Here is a 22,248-nt window from a genome sequence, read left to right on the forward strand (position 1 = left end):
CTCCAAACTACAACCACATTTATCGACATACTGTTAAATTAATGTTGAATTAGCATTATTATCTTTTTAAAAGGCTGAATTTGTTTTAATGCTAATTACAGATTTCAGCTTCACTAATCTTTCCTCGTAAGTTTGATGTGTTCATGTTTTCATAAGTGTTTTATTGAAGAACAGGACATATAAACTGCACTAGTTTAAATAAACAGCAGGAGGCGCTCTGTTGCCTGACTTTTGATAAAACAATCCTTATGAATTGTGTAAACTCAGTAAATTGGGATTGTGCAGTTTTAGAAGCAAATGCCATTGCTAATTTCAAGTCAGTGTCCATGCAACATACATCCATTGACAATACACATTATCACATACTACAGTATTAATTGGCCCTGTACTCTAGAAATCGCCCATGAATGATACGGGAAAAGGCCGAAATGATACTGTGTCAAAGCCCAGGGCAGTGATACTGATAAAATATAGAGTTTAACCATGTCCAGTATCCCCCGTAGATGTCCACTCAGAGCACGCAACAACCAATCAGAGAACAGTGCATGAGCGTGAACACACACTATAAATGTTCCTAGTCCTTCTCCAGTCACCAAAAACCCCAAACTTGAGTAATGGAACTTTAATTGTCAGACATTGATAAGATAAGACTGTTGATAAAATATTGTTGAAATATTTTTTGCAATTATTGTGTTTACACTGTTTAGATATAATACATGTAATAAACAATAAACAAAATGGTCTTTTGATTAAATAGTACGTGATAATAAGCTCATGATTAAATAGTATGTGATAATAAGATCATCACATGCCTTGTGATAACCTATAAGTACCAGTCAAAAGCATGGAGATACCATCTCAAGTTACTGAAAAAAAGGTGTCCCAAAACTTTCGACTGGTACCGTATATGAATATATATGTACATATGTATGCATAATTATGATATACGACATGCAACACAATATAGTACACACTACATTTAAAATGTGTGGGCGTATTTTGACTTTATTCCAATCATGTACTATATAGAGATGCATGTAACTCTTTTCTCCTCCATTATCAAAGTGTGCATCATGATGCTCAGCACAGAAAAGTAAGTAGGCAAAAAAAAGGGGGGGAGGGGGTTTGACCAGAGGGGGAAAGAAACGGCAAATGAGGACAGCTGAATATTCATTATCAAGCTACACTCGGGAGGTATCTCGTGGTTGTGATGGCATTGTGTCATGTGTGGGATTCGCTAAGCTACTCGGGCATCGTTGGTTTATCACTGATACAGGAAGTAGACCTTGCATGGTGGTTGTAGCTAAGACAGCTGATTCAATCAATAAAACTGTTAAGGGGTTTAGGATAGACCCCTGAAGGTCTCCCCAAACAACAGATGAATTGAAAAATCGTGCTTGGTGAGTAAATTAGAAGCCACAGCACTCAGAAGAATACAGCGGTCTTCTGCAGACGTGACTCCACCTTTTTAAAAAGGGCTCTTAATTTGCATAATTTGCACTGCTTCACTTTTGTCACCCTTTCGTTCCTGAGACCGCCCTCTACGTGATTCCCCTCTTGGCCATCCAGGCCCATCCAGGGACCCCATGCCCCACCGTGCAGCTCAGGGTCCGCCATCGGATCGTCAGGAGGATTTTTTGCCATCACAGCAGTCTGGTTGTATTCTGCCAGTCTGGTGAGAAGATGCTTGACTATCTCAGGACGAGCCTTAGCCATATCTGATCTCTCATAGGGGTCAGAGGAGATGTTAAACAACCAAACCGACTTCCCCACCTCATTGCGCCGCTTTTCCAGTCTCTGCCACCTCTCAGGACCGTCTGCGAAAGCTTGCGGTGGCGTCCAGTCGCCATCACCCACATTTCCAGTCAACAGCTTCCAATCGCCAGCCCTAATGGCCGCCCTCACTGCTGTGTCCCAGATGCCAAAACCGTTGAGTACCAAGGCCTTGTCATAGGGCTCCCCGGGCTTCCTGGAGACTGGGTCAATGTTGAAGAGGACTTCCGTGCGAGGAGATGGTAGACCCTCGCTGATGGTGCCCCACACATCATGACCATCAAGACCATGGTGGGACTGTAGTGTCCCCGACAGCGCAAGTAATGTAGGAAACCAATCAGAGACGTGGATCAGTGCCTTGCTGACAACACCCTTCCTCTTCAGAAGGGGACTATGGACAAAGCCCACTGCTCGAATGCCTCCTTCCCAATAAGTTCCTTTGCCGCCTCTAAGTGGCCAGTTGCTGCCTCCCGACAGAGGCTGCCCACCATTATCAGAGGAGTAGATCAGTACAGAGTTTTCATATAGTCCATTGGTCTTCAGCTCTTGGACCACTTGCCAGACCCCATCATCGAGGCAGCTTAACATGGCTGCATAGTGGCGCCTGAGACGATTTCCCTGAGAACTGTATGGGTGTAGGAAGTGGTCAGGTACCTGTAAAGGTGTGTGGGCGGCCTGAAGGGACAGATACAGGAAAAGGGGTATTTGAGGGTTGTGGCTCCTCAGAATCTGCTTCACTCTGTTTGGATAAAGGGAAATGGCTTAAGACACTCAGTTGGTATACCAAACTGGGACCACACGTCCCAGTTGAAAGTGTTATAACACTTTCAACTGGGTGTTATAACACTTTCAACTGGGACGTGTGGTTTGGAGCCTGAAATAAGTGTGATAATTACCTGTCAATGTAAAGTAAAGTGGAGTAATTGCCAGCCATCTCCCACGCCGGCCTGTCTCCATCATGCAGATCAAATCCGCAAGCTTCCGCCCCGTCACAACTCTGGTAAGAGAAGTGATCCCCGCTGCCGGTGAGCGTCCCGAGGAAGCTGTGGAAGCCTCGTCCCGTGGGTAAACAGCCAGGCCTGCAGAAGCCCAAATGCCATTTTCCTACCATGTGAGTGGCATAGCCTGCCTCAGCCAGACGCTCAGGTAGAGTGGGGATATCAGAGGGGAGGCAGAGAGGTTGACGTGGCCGGATGATTGAATGCTGGAGGCCGGTGTGAATTTGGTAGCTGGCTCCCAAAGAGAGGGAAGAAAGGAAGCTCGGTGAGATGTTGGTTGTAAATAAAAACGGTGTATTTCACAGAATGGTAAGAACAAGATTTCACTCTTGGGTGTCACAAACCTCATAAAACAGTTACAGCAGGGGTCTCAAACACGCGGCCCGTGGGCCAAATGTGGCCCGCAGGACACTAGTTTGAGGCCCCCGACTTGATATGAAAGTTTATGATGCTGTATGGTATCATGTACCCAGTAAAAATTATTATGTTTGATTAATGTTCATGTTAAAGGTTAAATAACTGTAAATAACTAATGCTTTGTTAATTTTAGTCTGAAAAAAATAATTTGTCTACCCACCAACTATATGTGGTTTCTTAAGTTTTTATTATTTGCTGTTTTATTATTATTATTAGATTTATTTATTTATTGATTGATTTTCTTTATTCTTGATTTGTTTATTTATTTTTCATCTTATGTTGTGTAGAAAAATAAAAAGTAAGATATTTGAGAACAGTGGAATGTTTTATCAGAGCTTTTCTTGTAGAAAATTGGAACCAAAGTGAAGTATTTTTTAAATTTTTTTGTTTTTAATAAATGCATTTTTTTTTTTTTTTTTTGGAAAACCTGATGCGGCCCAGTCTCACCCAGACCCGAGCTCCAGTGGCCCCCAAGTAAATTGAGTTTGAGACCCCTGAGTTACAGTATGTGCAAAAGTTCAAGGGATCTACTTTACAGTATGTCATATTTTGGTACAACACTGATTTACAATTTAGCTTAACCAAAAGCCTACAACGTGTATTTTTGTTTAATATAATCCAACCTACTTTGTCACATTTAAATAAAAACCGAAACAGTCATAGCAGGGAAATAATAGCTCACTGAACCAGATACGGTAACCTATTTTTCTGTCAGATACAACTATAAAATCAATGGTAAACAACTCACCGTCCTGTCATGAGTTGGCTGCGAGAAGGTGAGCAGATTGGTTGGACGTAATAATTTTCAAGTTTCACCCCATCCGCTGCCAACTGATCAAGTGCAGGAGTGTGGATATCGGAGCCGTGGTAGCCGATGTCCCCATAACCTTGGTCGTCTACCATGACAAAGATGAGATGGGGGGCTTTGGGCCCTGGCACCTTTCCTGTGCCAAGCACTCGTTCCCCACTGCAGCCCAAGCCTCGGAGCCAAATCTCCCAAATCATTAGGAAAAACGCAAAAGAGATACTGCTCTTCATCTTCAGTGACCGTTCTACCTAGTCCACAGATTGTTAACCTCAAACCAGATAACTTTTGCAGAAAATCGTGGCTCTCCCAAGTCCTATTTGCCCATTTTTGTAAATCCTAAACCAAAAGTAGTAGTAGACAAGACTAAGTTGGAGCCAGACACCATGGTAGGTGTCGGGTGAAATGCAGAGAGGGACAAGGAGTTGTGAATGTATGACTGAGCGTCAGAGAGACACACCTTTGCAGTACCTTATTACATTCCTCTGGACTTTTAGGCGCCTCACACTTTGGCTGGAAACCTCGGTCGACTGAAGCGCACACACACACAGACATACAAAATGTTTTCCAAAAAATCTGAATGAATTCCTTGGGCTCACAAAGGAAGATCAATACGGCTATATGTTGTTAGAGTGACATGAATGCACATGGAATCTATCAAACCACATGGATGTTCCCAAACCCATCAGAATCAGTGCCTATCAGTGGCGTTTAAAGTTGCTGTCACGACTTCAACCATTACTACGGTAACCAAAATAATTGGTCAACTGCTGTCTATGGTTTCCTAATTACCACTCCTATTAGAGTGACATTCAGAAAGCAGGAACTGATTACTTAACTATTTCTCCCTGCCCACCGCATTCCAAATCCATCCTGGAAATCACTAATAAAAATCAAACAACCCCAACCCCTTCCCCCCATCACTTTTCTCACGCTGCCAGATACCGCTCAATTAATAGTCACCTGACAACAATTACCGCTCCACTCGGGACCGTGAAAAACGATCTGACCACGAAGGAACATCCGGCGCTGTATTGGGACTCTGTATCGACCACATAGGCTCTCAGCCTTCACATCATTGCCATCCCCTTCCCATAACGCAGAGAGGAAAATCAATGGCTCACATTCTGAGTCAATTTTCAAGCGTATGTTTCCGGAGCAACCTCTTGTTTGCCTCACCCCAGCGGCAAATTTCTCGACCTTTTTTGTCTACAGAGAGAGTGAAGACCGTGCGAAAGGCAAGAGAGGGAAATCTGCCCGTGGCAAAGGGGTGGAAGCCAGTTAGAGGAATGCTGGATGGGAGTGAATCATAAACAAAGCTGCTTAAAACAGCTTGTCGCTTTTAATTTTTGAGTCTCAAGGTGTAGCCTCAAGGACAGGAAGAGATGAAAAAAAGCGTATTAAAATGGAAAGTGAAAAAAAAAACATCAATACCATGCAGTGAAAGTGCAAATGTAAAAAATACTGCGCGATGTTTGAGTGTGAACACACGCATCTTCTACATACAGTGAAGCAACTCACTAATTGATCCCCTGCAGACTTGGTAAGTTCATCCCTTACAAAGACGTTAGAAGAATGTGACGTGGTCAGACGGTGAAGCTTTGTGGTTTTGGAGGCAGAGAAATACTGAATATGACTCCGAGAACACCATCTTCACTGGTGGACGAGTCTTGCAGCGTCACAATGACACAAAGCATACAGCCAAATCAACAAGGGAGAGGTTCAAGACGAGTGGACCAAAATCCCCCCCGAGACAGGGTGCTGATCATCTCTGCACTTGCCAATGAGAGTTTCTCTACCAAGTACTAAAGAACTTCATGATGTAACAGCATCAAAACGCCGGTGTAAGTGATGGCAAAATTTCACGTGCACCTCCCAAAAAATTCTTACCTCACCATCAATTCGGACCACTGTGATTTTTTTCCATCCCACTAAGCAACAAATAGTCTCCCAAAACAAAAGAGACAACAGAGTAAATCAAGTCAAATATTTGGCTAAAATTTTTATTCCAGCTCCAACAATAATCTGGATGTCTTCTTCAATCGCATTGTTCTTTACGATAATTTTTCAAGATAATTGCAAGTCATGTGCTTTGCCCCCACGGAAGAGCCACAACAAACTCATGATGTTGTAGTAACAACACTGTAATATAATGCAGCCCGTCATGCTTTGCACAAAATTAATGAATTTTGACATTCTGTCTCTAGAGCTCCAGAAATATAGACCGTTCAAATCTTCGTAAGGGGGAAAACTTACAAAATCATCAGGGGTGGAATAATTATTTCCTGCAGTGTATGACAACATGGAGACCTTGATTGTGGAGACCCAATTTAAGAATTTTTGAGAATTTCAGTCTTAACTCAAGGTTGAAGTAACCTTGCCTCTTGTAAGCCAAAGAGAGAGAGTTACAGCATACAATACTAAAGATGTGGAAAGCTAAAGACTTGGAGTTAATATTTATCTTTATTTACGAGTTGGATGTGCCTCATCAAAAATTAAAAGAAAGGCACAAGCCCAATCAATGGGTGTGTATAAGGCGGTCATAAGGCCAGTGGAGGGTGCCATCCTGGGGATTGAAGTAATAATGCATACAGATGGACAGGAAACACAATGGCTAATAGTTTTAGCCCCAGGGTAATTGATAAAATACAATAAAAGCAATACTAATGATCAGAAATAATATAATTAATGCATAGTCCAAAATAACTATAATGTGCAATGCAGTAAAAATCCTACACACAAAGTGCAAATGTTATATTTTCTAATGGAAACAGAACCTTTCCAACTTGACATTTTGAAAATGTGAATCTTCCAGGGAGTCATGTGAAACGTGTTTCCTGAAAGGGCACGCAAAGATTTTGTGTGCAGTCTGCTGTCCTGACGTCATCCCATACAAAAGTAACTCCAATGACAGATACAAAGACAAGCAGACATGTTTAAGATCATTTGTAGGCGACAGGTGTAAAAATCATTACTCTCCTATATTCTCACTTCAGAGTAGTTATTTATGCATCGCTTAAAGATGCAGGCCCACAGGAGATTCAAGTGTATTCTTAAAAAAGCTGAAACTATGGCAGAATGTCCATCATGTACTAACAATGAGCCAATTCAAGAAACAATACAAGCAGTTGATGTTTGCTAAATACAAGGATGAAGAGTCTTGAACCAGTCATGATGTGCTATATATATCACTATATTGACACTTATATATATCAGAAAGGCAGGAAGTGAACAAATGGAACAGTTACTGATTGTAAAAGTACCAAATGGAGGGGTAGGATTTAATAAGCTTTGCTTCTTCCTACTCCTTTTGGACATGTGGAACTGTGAACTGATTATGTGATGCATTCAATTGTAATCTGATGCATGTTCAAATGAAATTAAACCATTACCATTACCATACTGCAATAACACTGCTTTTTAAACATTAGAGGTCAACTAATGAGAGAAAACCCCCAGGAGAGAAACAACTGAACCGTGTACTGCCACAAGAGGGAGTTATTGGCCCGACTAATCTGCAAAGCCGCATCCTTGTCGCTAATATATTTGCCCCCCTCCCTATCCGCGATGTAACTGCAGAGCTCTCGTAATCTGCATCAGTTTTATATGTATAAGGTAGAAGATGCTTTAACTCGTCAGATCTGACACCGTCCCCGGGAAAATGGGTGACATTTCCTCTTGAGTGTCTGACCTAGGGCTGATCTTAGTTACTATCCTGAGATCTGGAGACAGCTGCAGAGCCAAGCTGCCAGGGGGAGCAGCTATCATTGGTAACCTCCAGTAGCGTTCATATTAGCGACGCGGCAGGGGGAATCCAGGCTATATGAAACAGTTTAAAGGCCAGCCCGTGCCCCCAGAGGAAAATACAGCACGATTACGTGCACTTACTGCGTATTTCCTGGGAAACTATGTATACAGCAAATATGGCACTGTGTTTGTATGGGATTACATTTCTAATACTGCAACACTAGGGACAATAGTACTGTGTTCTAATCTAAGTTTAAGAGAACAAGAGAATTTTAGGTTCTATGCGCTGCATTCGTCACTGTTTGTATCTTGCGTAGGCTTTGTGTCAATATCTGTGGCGATTAATTTTGTCTAAGGTAAATCCCATTGTGTTAGATGATCAGCTTCTCTACGCTAAAGAAGACCTGAACATACAGTATACCAAATGCTGGGGTCCTGTTCTGCAACATTAGCTTCTCTACAGCTGCAACCACATCCAAAAAGAATGCGCAGAGACTAAAAGATACATGGTTTGTGGGATGAATCCATGTAACTGCTTGTTTGCACATAAACACAGCTTCACACTGAATTACAAGTAAATTTGCATAGCTTTCCTGTCATCGCACACTATCAGTGTGTGCATTTAATACAAGCCACCGAGGGCGCCATCTGTATGTCATTTACTAGTTACCTAGGAATGCCAACTTTGGACACATTTCACTGTAGCTATGCGGGCTGTTCATCCTGTATTTATCACAAAAGCTCAATGATGACAGCCTAGAATGTCTTCATACCCATGAGGACCCGACTGGATGCCACAGCAGCCTCAAAGGCCACAACGAGTAATAACTGTTGGTGACATACTGTAAATACAACTGATAGCAGAACTTGAGATGTTTAGTAAAAGTTACACAGGTGATTAAGCCCATGAAATATAAATGGGGTCTATTTAGATGTTCAGTGTTCCCCTTTTCTTGGTCTCCAGAGTGGTGGCAGTGTCCTATTTTTGGATGGGCTATCAGCAACTCAGGTCCACAGGTCTGAGTGACAGGACATGTGTTAGCGTTAGATCCGCCCCTCACTCGTTTGGGCCAGGCATTCCTCAGTGTAAGCAGACCCCCTCCCATCCGATACCTCCCTCCCGCACCCTTGGCTATGATTGTTGGCCCACTGTGGGCATGGGTGGGTGCACAAAAGTGTGTGTTGGTGTGTGTTCAGGTGTGAGCCTCGGCCTTGGGGTTGGACTTAGAAAGACGTCAGACCTCGGACAGTGTGGGAGGCAAAGTGTTGGTCAGAGTTGTTCAGGGGGACCCTGGCTGCTGACCATGGGGCCAAGGCACTGAGGGGCCCCAGGAAAAAACATTAAAAACACAAAGAGCAGGGGGATACGCAGGAAGAAAAAAATCTAAAAAAACCCCAAAACAAAACAAAAACAATAGGACGGCATCACGATGGTAGCGGAGGAAGTGTTGATTACATTGTCTGGTGGAGCACCGTGGGGTTTCCGTCTACAGGGTGGCGTGGAACATCATAGACCACTCCAGGTGGCAAAGGTAAGATGGGCCTCTCCTGGGTTAAATGATGCTGTTAAAAGTTCAGATGGAGCGGGTATTTTAGGGTTTGTCGGAGGGATAGCCTAAAGGAAAGTGATGTTTTAATGAATTATCCCAGACTAATTCGTCACAGAAATATGGAAATATGAGATTTGCGCTTAGGCTAAGCACTGATTTATTATGTGACCTTTAAACTTTCAAAATTCAAATGGGGCTGTTGTGCAAAAAACGTGCACACACAAAAACACTTCTATGAAGATCAACAAATAATAATGATAATCTGATATTATGTTATTTATGAATGACGTTGCCCAAACTATTTGTATAAATTGTGATTAGTGTCCGCATTGTAGCCAAGCTGTTTACACCTGACTACAGATTGTTAATGTGTCTTTATTGTGTATAGTTGGGTAAACATGCCATTGCAATTCTAATCACTGTGGTCATGTTTAACCTGTCAGGTTATGTGAGATTTATATGGAAACACGTACAGTATATCACAGCAGCATGGCATGAAAGTCTGGATCAAGATGCCGGGGATTGCAATAAATCAGTCAGCTGAAGCATTGTAGTCGTCTGTTGCTTACAATTTAGCATTTTGATTGTTTTGTCTGTTTGATTTATAGGTCTAACCTACAATGTAGTCATATTTTTATGAAATTAAATAGTAAAATCATCCCATTTTCCTGAATGTTAACATTGTCTTCAAACTCTGACTCCCTCACCTCAACTCTGTCAAGCTGAAACGACTCAAGTACACTCAAGTCCAAAAAAAGAACTTTTATGAGGACTTTTGTTGCGTTGTTCATATTGATATAATTGCACCTTTTGAGGACTTGACATCGTCGTTCATCACATGAGGTGTTAAGACTGCTCACAAACAATTCAATCCAAACACACTTTCATTAAGGGTTCACTGGGCAGGTGTCTATTTTTGGTCAAGCAGCAGCAGGTCATGGGGTTAGCCAGGGTGTGTGTTTCAGTTCAGCACTAAAAAATCAACCTCATACACTTTGTGCTTGCGGTCCTCAGTATGGAGAAGCGGATCACTCCCTTTCTGGGAAGGAAAGCCCGTTACTTTGACCAATCATATGTCTACTAATCTTGAATAAGATGATTAAGCTACTGGATACATTCTCTTCACATCTTAATGAAAATAAATGTATCACAGATCCTACATTAAACACATATACTATACACTTGAATATGTAGATGCATACAATGTTGCGGTGCATGCACAGCAATGGCGGAAACCAAATCACTTTTATGGCAAAGGGCAGCTGTTCTTGTTCTCATCTAAAACAGCTAGCTCCTTCACCCCAGAGAGCAGGAAGGCACAGTCATGTCAGACGTCATGTACGCCAACAGGTGTATGAGGTCTGACAGTTTGGGGTTTGGGAGCGTTGGGTTTGTGCCTGTGGATCTGTGGCTGTGCGTGTTTGTGTGTTTATTTATGAGTGAAGGTGTATTTCTGTACCAGTGGCGTGCTCCTGTGTGTGTGTGTATCGGAACTGTTACGCTTTGTAACCACAAGGTGACTGAATGAAAAACTGATATCTTGTACCATAAGCAGACCAATTTTAAAAGGCTTCTCTAAAAGTGGATGCGGGGTTGCGTTACGAGCAAACAGGAATAGCTAAAGAGAAAACTAATTAAGTTGACTAATGCAAGTCTAAACTCAGTTGTAGTACTGTCGGGGCAGTACCTTATACTGAATGTGCACTTGGGAAATTTGTGAACGTCTGCTTTAATGTATTATTTGACCCACGGACATGGTTTGCATTAGACATGAGGCACATCACCATGTTCCTAACAGACCTTGGGCACAAATAGCAGAGCTCCAAATGAAGACGGCTGCTGGCTGGCATTTGCCCGTTTAAGTGTGTATGAGTGTCCCACTTGAGCTGCAACATGTGGCATGTGTTCACAGCAAGACTAAGTTGTCAGGAGAAATCCACGCTTTACAAATAGTGGCCAACCACTGACGCATGAAGGAAGTAGAACATTGATTGGCTCATTACAATGACAGCTGTCAGTGGGTGCTAAAGTGGAATATTGTGTCTTTGACGTTCTATTAAATGCAGTGTTCGGTGTGCATGCGTTCCTTGATCAGGAGTGATGTACACCAGGGACAGGAGACCTGACTCTGAGCTTCATGTTTGTTTCTTCAGGTACGTAAACGCAGCAAGGCCTGTAGAGCAGGACTAAGGGAAGCGGATGAGCTGGTGTCCATCAATGAACAGCCATGTGAATTGCTATCCCATGCACAGGCAATGAACCTCATAGACAGCTCTCCAGGAATTCTACACATTCGCATCAAAAGGTCAGAGAAGAACAAAATTATGATTGAAAATGTAAATCTGTAATATTAAAAGGTAAACGCCTACTACTTTTAGAGCACCTGCCGGATTTCAGTCAGTGGTGCTAGTCACCCGCGCTCCATCCCCTCGCATCGACAAGGAGTATCGTGCTTCCCTGCAGTCCCTGTCACCCACCGACCTCCACCACCAAGCGCCCATTCGTGAGGTCCACCGAAGCCGCTCTTCCCTAACCAGCGGACTGACATCGCCGCCTGGTAGTGAGGCTTACTACGGAGAGACTGATAGTGCCGCAGATGTGGCGGGTTACGAAAGGCAACGCAGACCAAAACGACGAAGCCCCAGCAACTCAAACACGGCAAAACCAACAGGAAGGACCTCTCCCGAGGGTGGGGAGACGTCAGAGATGAGCGGCTATGACAGCGCTCCAGATGCACATGCGTACTCAAATCTGTCAGATGGACGTGGGGGAGGCGGAGACGGGTGTCTGCCGGGGGTGGCACGAAGGGAAGTGATCTACCAGCCACCTGGTCCAGGAATGTGGTCCTCCCAGACGTCGACTGAGACTTCTTCCATCATCTCATCAACAGACGACCAAGGGCCACGCGACGGAGAGCAGGAGGAGGACTTTCTAGAGATTGCTAATGTGCCATTGGTTTCCCCTGAGAGGGCAAAAGAGGCAATGATGCTGGGATCTCGCAGTCAGCTTGTGCCCATGGTGGGTCCTGTGAACAACCCTGTTGATGAGGAACTTACGACAACCTACATGGAGAAGGCCAAGCAAGCAAGTAAGTACAGCTACCTATAAACATTCTCACTGGTATCCCACACAATACTATAATGTCATAAAATTGTTCCTGACGAATCAAAAAACATGTAGCCTCCTTATATTTTATGCTCTCCTTATGATCACCCACACTACAACTTTCCACGAGCTTCCACATACATTACATCACTCACAGACTTATTCTTCACTCAAGCTAATGTGAGAAGCTGAAGGCTTGCCTGGAATCTTTTCTCAAGTGCTACTGCAGCAGATTAGGAGATTGATAGCTGTTAAGGCATGACATTTGGGATGGGTTGGTATGATGACCTCAGAAATATGATGACCTTGCCGCTGTATAGCATATGTGAGTATTCTTGCAATTAAATCTCAAATAATAAAACACATCCAGTTCGTATTTGGACAAAGTGCATACTTTAATTAATGGTTTGTGTAATGAAAAGTCTAAAAGGTGTGTCTTATATACCCTGCAGAGCTCAACCGAGGAGATAATCCACAGGACAGGCATGTAAAGGAAGCCAGAAGTAAATGTAGAACAATTGCATCTCTACTGACGGATGCTCCCAACCCTCACTCCAAAGGGGTGCTGATGTTCAAGAAAAGGCGACAGCGCTCCAAGAAGTATACCCTCACGAGCTTTGGCAGTGTGGATGAGGATCAGTGTCAGGACTCACAAGAAGATGATGGAGTTTTACCTGGCAGTGAATCGGAATTCGATGAAGAGGGCTTTTCGGCAGTTCCTGACCCGACATGGGATAGTGACTACTTGAATATACTAGAGAAGAGAGCAACTGCAGGCGTCGAGGGCCGTGGGGATGGGGAAGAGGATGCTCAAAGTCCAGGTTTGAATGACACTGCAGGGAAGGGTGCCCAGCTGTTTGAACAGCAAAGAAAAAGAGCTGCTGAGCATGCAAAGAAGGTGGAAGCGACCCAGTCTCAGGCCACCCAACAGTCTATTATGGAGCAAGCTCAGGTGTTTCATCCAGACATGCAAATACAGATGCAGCCAAATCTCCATCAAGAGGTATCCCAGACCACAGATCAGATTTCTGTTGCAACGTACAGCATGCCAAATGGAGACCTATCCCAGGCAGCAGGTAGAACAGCCAGCATGATGACCTCATCTCTACCTGTGGATATGATCACTGCCAATATACCACCAATGGAGATGTCCATACCAGAAGTACCTGCCGGTAATGTTCTCAATAGGACCGCCCGTCCTTTCACACCTGGCTTCATAGCTATTCGGGCTGCGACTGCTCCGGTGGCATTCAAACCACCTGCCCCGAAGACAAACCAGCGAGCTACCTCTACAGCTGCCGTGCCACCACGATTTTCCACCCTTCCAGAGCAGGCTATTAATGCTACGTCAGTAATGTTACAGCTATCTCCTGGTCCTCCTGTCCCTGCTAAACCTTCTGGTCCTGTAACGGATACAGCGGAGGCTCGTGTTATTCTAAACTCTCCAGCCTTTATTTCTTCTGTAGAGGCAACACAACCAGCTCATCAGACAACAGTGGCTTATCCAGTTCAGTATGTAACCGCACCTCCAATGCCCATACCGTCAATGCCCCCAGCTCCACCACAACCAATGCTTTCAGCTCCAATTCCTCCAATGTCTCAAATTCCCAATCCAATTCCTACTGTTCAACTGGTTCCTCCTGTTGTACCAGTTACTCCTCAACCACCCCCTCAAATTTCCATGACACCCGTACTTCCAGTGTCTATAATCACTGAGCCTGAAGCTGTTGCGCCAACCTCTGTTCCTGGTCCAGGAGGTCGTACTGGAATCTTACTTGAGGCTCGACGACGTGGAGGCAAACCCAAACCTATGTTCACTCTGCCAGAAGTCAAGAAAAACTCACCAAATCCTGACCTGTTGTCCATGGTGCAGAATCTTGATGACAGAACCACCCAGCACAAATATACCCAACCATTCTCAGAAGCTTTCTATGATGGTATGCAGGAAGGAAGCAGTGCTGAGGTCGCTGCAGGGAGGATGCCTCCCCCAGTAGCACCTAAACCTCGAGTTCCACAGGAGGCCCCACAGATTATCCAAGCAGGTGGTAAGGGAGCTCAGCTCTTTGCTCGTAGACAGAACCGCATGGGTATGTATGTTGTGGATACCCCCCCAGAAACCACCTACCAACAGGAAATGTCCTTGCATAGTGCCGCCCAACACCTTGACTATTCCTCCAACCCCTCAATACCTTCTCAATGGAAATATTCCCCCAATGTTCGTGCCCCTCCGCCCATTGGGTATAACCCACTCCTGGCCCCCTCTATTCCTACGGGGCCACAGAGGAACATGGGCAAGCCAAGCAGCCGAGGGAAAGAAGGTACCCAACGAGAGGGCATAAAAGCTTTGGATTTTATGAGAAGGCAGCCCTATCAACTTAACTCTGCCATGTTCAACTACAGCGGAAGTGCTGGTAATCTATCAGCTGGCCCATCTTTCCAGGACCAGAGGCACGGCCACCATACAACAATGGTGGGCAGCTCACTAACATCACCTAAGCAAATACCTGTAAAAACAGCTCGTACCTATGAGATAAAGCGATTCTCAACACCGACACCGATGTCTGCTCCAACTCTGGTTCCCAAAGTCCTAGCACCCCGCTCAGCCACTACCCTCGGAGAGCGTATAAATCACTCTGACGTGACCACTCCACCTCCTGGTCCGACGCCAGACACCAACTTAGCACAAGCCCCCTTCAGGGACCACGTCCCACCCACAGTTTCACTTTCCAGCCAAATGGCTGGGTTGCCCAGCCTTCCAAAATTATCTGCTATGCCTCCCCTGAACCCCGGGCCTGGAGCACCGACACCTTACAGTCCAGTTTCCTATAACACTGGACTCCAGGCAGCCAAGCAGTTTCAGAGTGCTCCTGAGCTCAGCATCCTTTCCTCGTTGCCTCCTCTAAAGGCCAACGCGGTTCAGGCACCCAAACCGCGTTTTGTTGCTACCAAAGGAGGTGTGCAGGCTCGTGTGTGGAGACCCGGGGCGATTTAAACAGGACATAAACCACTACTGCACCTGGACTGTACTGTTCACCTGTTGGGGGAGGGGGGGGGGAGTATGCTTTTGCTAGTGCTGCTTTGTTTATTGGTTGTTTAAGGAGCTTTTGGTTCTGATTGGGATTGCTAATTCACTGCTTCACCAGGTTTTTAGAAAGGGGTGACTATTGGAAGATAAAAATTATGAATGAATGAAAATTATGTTAATTATAGTTACTTTGCTGACATGACTATTTGCATGTGTCCATATGTACCACTACCACACTTTATGCTGTGTAGCCCACCATATACCAGGGGGAGATAACATTTTTGCATGTATTTCATATAAAAATATCAAATACATAACCTTCACTCCATTGTTAAAATACATACCTTCAGTCAAATGTAAATTCATATTTTTATATCAACTACTGAATTAAACACTGTGAATAACTACTGTGGCATACTGGTATTAAGTCACCATATACAAACTGCATGCTTTGTGAGTGGATATCACAGCTTCTAAATACAACAGTAGTGCAGCAGGAACTTCACCCTATTAAATGTGGCCTTTACGTTGTGTACATTTCATTAAACATATAACACAAAAGAAAGATGGGATATTTTATTTTGTTGGTTGAATTCAAAGTTGCACAAGGGAAGGTTGACTTACGATGAAATTGCACCAGAATTTAGAAAAAGGGCTTATGATACGAGAAAGGCTGTGGAGAGTGAGGTGAAGAATGGGCCAGTTGGAGGAACGGTGTCATTAATCAACAGTAGAAAGGAAAGGATCATCGTTTGGGATGCAGGATGCAAAGTGGAATTGTTAAAGTAATGAAAACCCACAGCCTGTAGAATTTAAAGACGGATGAGAAGAAAGGACCAGGACTAGAGATTAGATTAGATTAGATTGAAAACTGTGCGTGTGTTTTCATTCAGTTTTTATCTGCTGTCCATATACTTTTGATTGAACGTGGTTATTTCACCTGAGGTTATGGTTATTTTCTACTATTCTAAAAATCTCCTCCTGCTAACCCTTGCATTGATGCCATCCATGCCTCCAAAACGTTTGAGTGTATGAAGGTGTGAAGTACGATCATGAAAATGTGTCTGGAAACTGAGAACATGAGTGGAGATGTTTATATTTACAATAAAATGAGATGCATTAGATTAATAAAATTAGATCTGTGACACCCTCAACTTGTCTCATATATCTGTTCGTATACTGACCTTGTTGCATACATTGTGCAGGTACTGTAGGTGGGTGTTGTTACAAACTTCAATACACAGCAAACAGCCAATTGCGAGACAGCCTGTGGAGTTAAATTCACAATGTTAGTACCAATAATACTTCAATGTTAATATAGAACATAGACGTGAAGTGTACATTATATCCCAGAGTACAGATGTGAGTGACCCTGCCCTATCATGAAACACCTCTGACCTGCACAGGCCACTACAAAACTAAATAGATATTCATTCACATTGGTAACTAATCACATTTATGAAGGTGTAGTTCCATGAAGTTAATTCAACATTCAACACAACAATTTAACACTGATACATTATCATGCTTACATAAGTATACTAGTATTCTTTTTTTTTTACTAATGTGAAATCTACGGGACAATGCATATATATACTTCAGGGGACGATAACTGTAGGTAGTACAAATAAAAAGAGGAAAGTAAACGAACAAACAAATGTAGGGAACAAAAATTATGATGCAGAAATATTTTTTGCCACCGGGTGTCGCTGGAGTACTGCAGTGCTTCATGGGGCTTTTTGGTGCCAACCTGCAGACTCACAGGTTAATAATCAGTGCAGTTTAGGGTTGTTAATATCCACACAGCACACGATTTATGGTGAAAACAACGTTTAAGCGTTATACACAATTTCCTCCTATAGTGAATATTAATATATGTTGCATCATGGGTGCCTTTCTAAAGAAAAAGGTTAATAAGATCAGCAGTATATATAGGAAAGTCTCTCAGGTTCTATAAGACATTTAAGGTCAAAGGACATGAGGAATACAGTATTATTATTATGTTATTATTATTATTATCTATTTTATCCATCCATTTCATGTACACTTGCCCTGCTGAGGGTCGCGGAGCCTATGCCAGTTGACAGGAGGTACGAGAGGAGGAAGAGGCGGGGTACACCCCGGGCTGGTTATTGTGTACTTTATTATAAATATTTTTGTTTACTCAAACATGCAGCACACATTGTGTGTTCTTGTTTTCAGCATATGATGTACAGTATATGAGTGATATTGCTGAAAATCAATTTGACTTTATTCGGAAATTATGTGAATAGCCACAGTGTAAAATATCTGATACTGTATATTAAAGAGCTTACTGAATAAGGTATTTTATACAACAATATGCTATTATGAATATCATGATTATGAGGTGTGTATAATAGTCTTGAGTGTAAAGAAGATGACCTTCCCTTTGAAACAAAAACTGACTTAAACACACATGTGCTTAACCTCAGACTTGCACTGTGTACATGTGTGCATGACACTTTCTCTCACACCGTGTAGCCTAAACGCACCCTGTGGTCCCTTGAGGTTATCCTGTAACTGATTTGGCTTCCCAGCGTTCCTGCTGCTAAATATACGCTCCCAAGCCATCTGTGAGAATGATTTTGTTCCCCTAATATCACCATCAGCACTTTCAGCTGGCCAAAACACATACACCCCCCCACCCCACTCCCCCAACCACACCCCGCCATGCCTTAGGAGCCCCTCGAACCCTATTCATACTCCTCAAAATCAACCTCCTCCCCTCCTCCTCCTCCAACGCTGCTGCCACCCACACAGACCCAGCCTGGAAGAAGACCTGCCATCTGAGTGTACGGTGGGTATCGCACAGCCCCCGGACCGGGTTCCAGCTAGTACGCTTCAGAGGCGCTGAGGGATTTGTAAACTTGGAATCTTGGGTCTCTTACTTCTGTTTGGCATTTATAGGTCGGTCTCTCCCCTCAATAGGATTACAAAAAAAACAAAACTTTCAGGTGAGTAGATCAGGACGCAATCAATGTGCATACTTCTCTCTAGCTATGATTGGCACTGTAAAACAGATTGGAGATCAAATGCATGCTTCTTCTTTTCTTCAGATATAAGATGCAAGGAAATTAAAATTACATTTTATTATGTATTACTTTTAATGACAATGCTTTGAAATGATTTGAAGGTATAACTCGTATTTTGGATGTCCCTTGATGATCTGTCGCATCTTAAAAAGACCAAAGGAACGGGTGAATGTGCTGACCCTCCCTCCTTTGTGCACTGCATAGATTGAATATGGTGTCACCAAACCCTGAAAGAGGGGTGCTAAATCCCAACGGTGAGGGGGGTGTGGGGTCTGGACCTTGTAATCATCTTCAGGGACTCAAAAATGCATTCCAAAGCCTACAAATTTGATTATTTCCAGTTGTGTTCCACAAACAATGACTTTGTAGGGGTGTGTTTTGTGTGCTGAAAGGATGTATCAGTCCTATTTGACAGCCAAATGACGCAGTTACTCTTCACTAAGTGTCTTGGCTGGGGATGGATTTTAAAAATAGCTGTGGTGGGTTCAGTTACAGCAACCCGATGTGATGTTTTCCCTTTTAACGAGTCTGGCGGGCTAGACATGTCAAATCCTGATGGTGTTTAAATGCATCTCATAAGAGATATCACTGAATTTCATCTGGTAATACTGACTATGTGCACACCTGGGAAAAAGTGAGCATGCTCACTGTGTTATATATTGTCCAGTGTATTCCTCAGTAGGCATCTGTTTCACTGGGGGAATGTCAGGAATCTGAGGGCACCGACATCCCCCTTGAACTTGACAAATGAGCAGTGCCCACGGTGCAATGCCTGTGTGATGCATCCAGGTCCAAGCGGCTTGACTTGACTTTATGGGCTGTCCATGCCTATACGTGTTGACAGTAAACAGTGAACTGCGGAATGCCGCTGCTATGACACACCCCCTCTGTGCATCTGCACGGTATAGCAGATTTGAGTAATATTCCTGGTTTCATATAAACATTTTATAAACGTTATTATTTACGTTTTGCTTAATTAGATTAGATATACTTTATTCGTCCCACAGTGGGGAAATTTACAATTATGCAAAAATGTACAGCAAGTACTGCTTCTGCTTATTTAAATGTTGTTTTTCTGGGTGTTTGGACACTATAGTAGTAATAAACAATGTTATGACTGTGTGTTCCCCCAGCCATGCCTGTGAGAACACCTGCTCCCGTTACTAAGAGGAAAAAGCCCTCCAAAGTCATCATTGACCTATCAAAAATCAGTCAGGATGGTAAGGATGAATTATTTCCTCCGCATCACAATATGCTATCTGAGGAGACTTTCTGTTTTTGTGAGTCAAAATAAATAAGTTGTTGATTACAGTAAAAGAAAAATGCAATACCAGAAGCTGCTATGCTTTAACGCACATGTCTCAACAGAGGGTCGAAGCATTGCAAGTTTTCTTTCCAACCATTTTCTCCAGCAGGGGATTTAATTGACGAGCTCCTCCCCTCAAACCAAAGGAGTGGAAAGAAAACCTGTAGTGTCTCGGCCCTCAGTGACACCCCTGCTTTAATGTGATGAAGCTTCAGAGACTTGTTTATTTTTGGGGGGGGGTGTTCCTTACCTAGAGTATGAGATAGTGCCAAACATATCCGAGTTCGACTTGGGAAGAAAGATCGGGACACCCAAGGACATCATGCTAGAGGAGCTCTCGCTGCTCAAGAACAAAGGCTCCAAGATGTTCAAGATGAGGCAGCAGCGGGTGGAGAAGTTCATCTACGAGAACAACCCCGACATCTTCTGCGGTGACTCCATGGTGAGCACCTGGAGTATACGGAACACAGTCCAGTTAGAGCAGGTTCCTTGAGGAAATAACAATGGTTACATTGATGGTGTTCTTTTTCCAGGACAACCTGCAGGGGTTTGTCCCCTCACTGAGTGGTCACACGGGGAGTCAGACGATAAATCTGGGCGGGCATTTGGTCAGCAAGGACGTAGGGCAGCTGCATTACGGAGTGTTTCAGTACGGAGGTGGGGCCCCTGTGCCTCCTCCGAAGCCTGGAAGCAAGGGTGGAGTCGCAGCAGTTGATGGAGGAACGAGTGGTGCAGGGGGACAAGGTGAAGGCCAGCTTGGGAAAGATGGAAAAGAAGACAAATCTAGTGAGGGTTCTCTACTGACAGGTTGGTATGTCGGTCGCAAAAGGTATAGAGAATATACTGTAGCTTCCTAACCTTAAGAAATAGTGTGGGACAATGAAGCAAGTAGTGAGCAATGAGCAAATACTCTGAGTTGGGGGCTTGCCGCTTTCTTTAACTTTAATTTAAATGAATATTTGAAGTTAGGGCAATACATGTAGCCTTACTGATCAGTACAAACACTAATGATCACTAAAAAGAATAAACAGAATGGCTGCCGTGTTTCAGTAGTTCCTAAAACGTTGAGCTTTTGCCTTCAAAAAATATGAAAATGATGCCCTAACATTACGACTAAGTAGAAGTAGGCTGAGACCTGCCAAGTGTGTCTCATTCTCCAGCTGAGGACACTTCCTCGACAGGTGGTGGAAAAGATGACGCATCCAAAAAGATGCATGTGAAGACCTACATATCACCATGGGAGAAGGCCATGAAGGGTGACGAATGTTTGTTATCCACTCTAAAAATGGCAATGCCTAGCCCCGCTAAGCAAATGGAACTGCGCAAGTACAAAAGCTTCAACAGGTACTTCCCTCGAAGACTTTATTCATAAATAATGTCAATGTTTGTGGTTGAACTCACAACTTTTGGGGGTTTCACTTTGGAGGTTCCACAATAATGACTGAAGGAGTCAATGATTATATTCAGGACAGAGATAAATTGTCTCTTGTGCAATGTTACAATTTAGCAATGCTACTCTGCGGAGTACCTCAGGGTTCCATCCCTTGACCTCAGCTGTTTTAAATTTACATGAACATCCTCAAAGCAATTAGTTTAGATTTGTTTATGATTTTTTTTTTTTTTTACTGAATCACCCTGTATTGCTAGGAGTCCCCTGCCCTACGGTGGATATGAAAAGGCCAACCAACTCATGAAATTCCAGCTGCCAGACACTGTGAAAATCAAATTAGTGGTTGAGCCCCCAGTGGTGTACCAGCAAGACATCAACGTCCGACCTTCCTTCAACCGCACCCCCATTGGCTGGGTGGGCAGCAGCGAGCCCAGTAGCATCCACGTGGAGGTGGATGGCGTGCCCTACGACGGGGAGACCGACGAGCTGTGAAGAGTTGCCACGTTGCTATTAACTCCCACTGTGCTCAGTCTAACACATGCAGTACATGCAAGGAAAACATGACAGAATGCATGCATACATGCTGGCATGCACACTCACCCTAGAGGAGCTGATTTTACTGATGGCCCACATGTTCTTGCTCTGAAAGGCAGAAAAACAAAATGTACACATTTTACAGATTAAACATGCCTGATGTACTTTATATCAATGTGTCTGCATGTCTTGTTGTTATAGCTAAACTTCTCATAGTGAGGTTGCATGCATAGATGCAACTGCAGGACACTTAACCTATTACAGTATATTATCCACAGTTCATCTTAAATAAACCTGTGTTCCCAAACTGCAACAATGATCTTCGTTCATAAGACGTTGTTCATATTCATATTGCTTCTGAGGTAGCAATATCTTCAAATTTTGAGCACCAATTAAAATTGTATGACTCTTTTAAGCATGTAAAAAGAGATCTCAAAAGCCAAGAAAAGATGTGTGAAGATAGAGGATAAATATCTCGCCTTCATCAAGCATTTTATGCATCCTTATGTGTTTCTTTATTAGCAACACATAAAAACACCTGTGTT

General features: G+C 43.5%; 3 protein-coding genes across 4 annotated transcripts; 2 read left to right on the forward strand and 1 right to left on the reverse strand.

The window, feature by feature from the left end:
• Window positions 1-927: 927 nt before the first annotated feature.
• LOC131108225 (arylsulfatase I) lies at window positions 928-21,760 on the reverse strand. The gene is made up of 5 exons (XM_078787356.1): window positions 20,319-21,760; window positions 20,030-20,229; window positions 16,605-16,687; window positions 2,670-3,002; window positions 928-2,512 (listed from the first exon to the last, which is right to left on the reverse strand). The coding sequence occupies exons 3-5, from the start codon at window positions 16,616-16,618 to the stop codon at window positions 1,426-1,428; spliced, it is 1,434 nt and encodes a 477-aa protein (XP_078643482.1). The 5' UTR covers window positions 16,619-16,687; window positions 20,030-20,229; window positions 20,319-21,760; the 3' UTR covers window positions 928-1,425.
• Window positions 8,906-15,424, forward strand: synpo2la (synaptopodin 2-like a). Its single transcript, XM_058059087.2, has 4 exons — window positions 8,906-9,272; window positions 11,444-11,595; window positions 11,669-12,378; window positions 12,848-15,424. Exons 1-4 carry the CDS (start codon window positions 9,171-9,173, stop codon window positions 15,385-15,387), a joined length of 3,504 nt encoding a protein of 1,167 aa, XP_057915070.2. The 5' UTR covers window positions 8,906-9,170; the 3' UTR covers window positions 15,388-15,424.
• On the forward strand, window positions 18,170-22,022 carry myoz1a (myozenin 1a). Of its 2 annotated transcripts, XM_058059103.2 has the most exons (7): window positions 18,170-18,238; window positions 18,349-18,395; window positions 19,607-19,693; window positions 20,034-20,221; window positions 20,313-20,586; window positions 20,961-21,123; window positions 21,427-22,022. In XM_058059103.2, exons 3-7 carry the CDS (start codon window positions 19,609-19,611, stop codon window positions 21,659-21,661), a joined length of 945 nt encoding a protein of 314 aa, XP_057915086.2. In that variant the 5' UTR covers window positions 18,170-18,238; window positions 18,349-18,395; window positions 19,607-19,608; the 3' UTR covers window positions 21,662-22,022. The 2 variants fall into 2 exon arrangements, with proteins under 2 accessions (XP_057915086.2, XP_078643484.1); XM_078787358.1 differs by lacking the exon at window positions 18,349-18,395 and having other exon boundaries at window positions 18,220-18,238.
• The last annotated feature ends 226 nt before the right edge of the window (window positions 22,023-22,248 follow it).

This window comes from Doryrhamphus excisus, linkage group LG20, assembly GCF_037039965.1.
Source record: "Doryrhamphus excisus strain RoL-2023G ecotype Guam linkage group LG20, RoL_Dexc_Guam_v1.1, whole genome shotgun sequence".
Lineage (NCBI taxonomy): Eukaryota > Metazoa > Chordata > Actinopteri > Syngnathiformes > Syngnathidae > Doryrhamphus > Doryrhamphus excisus.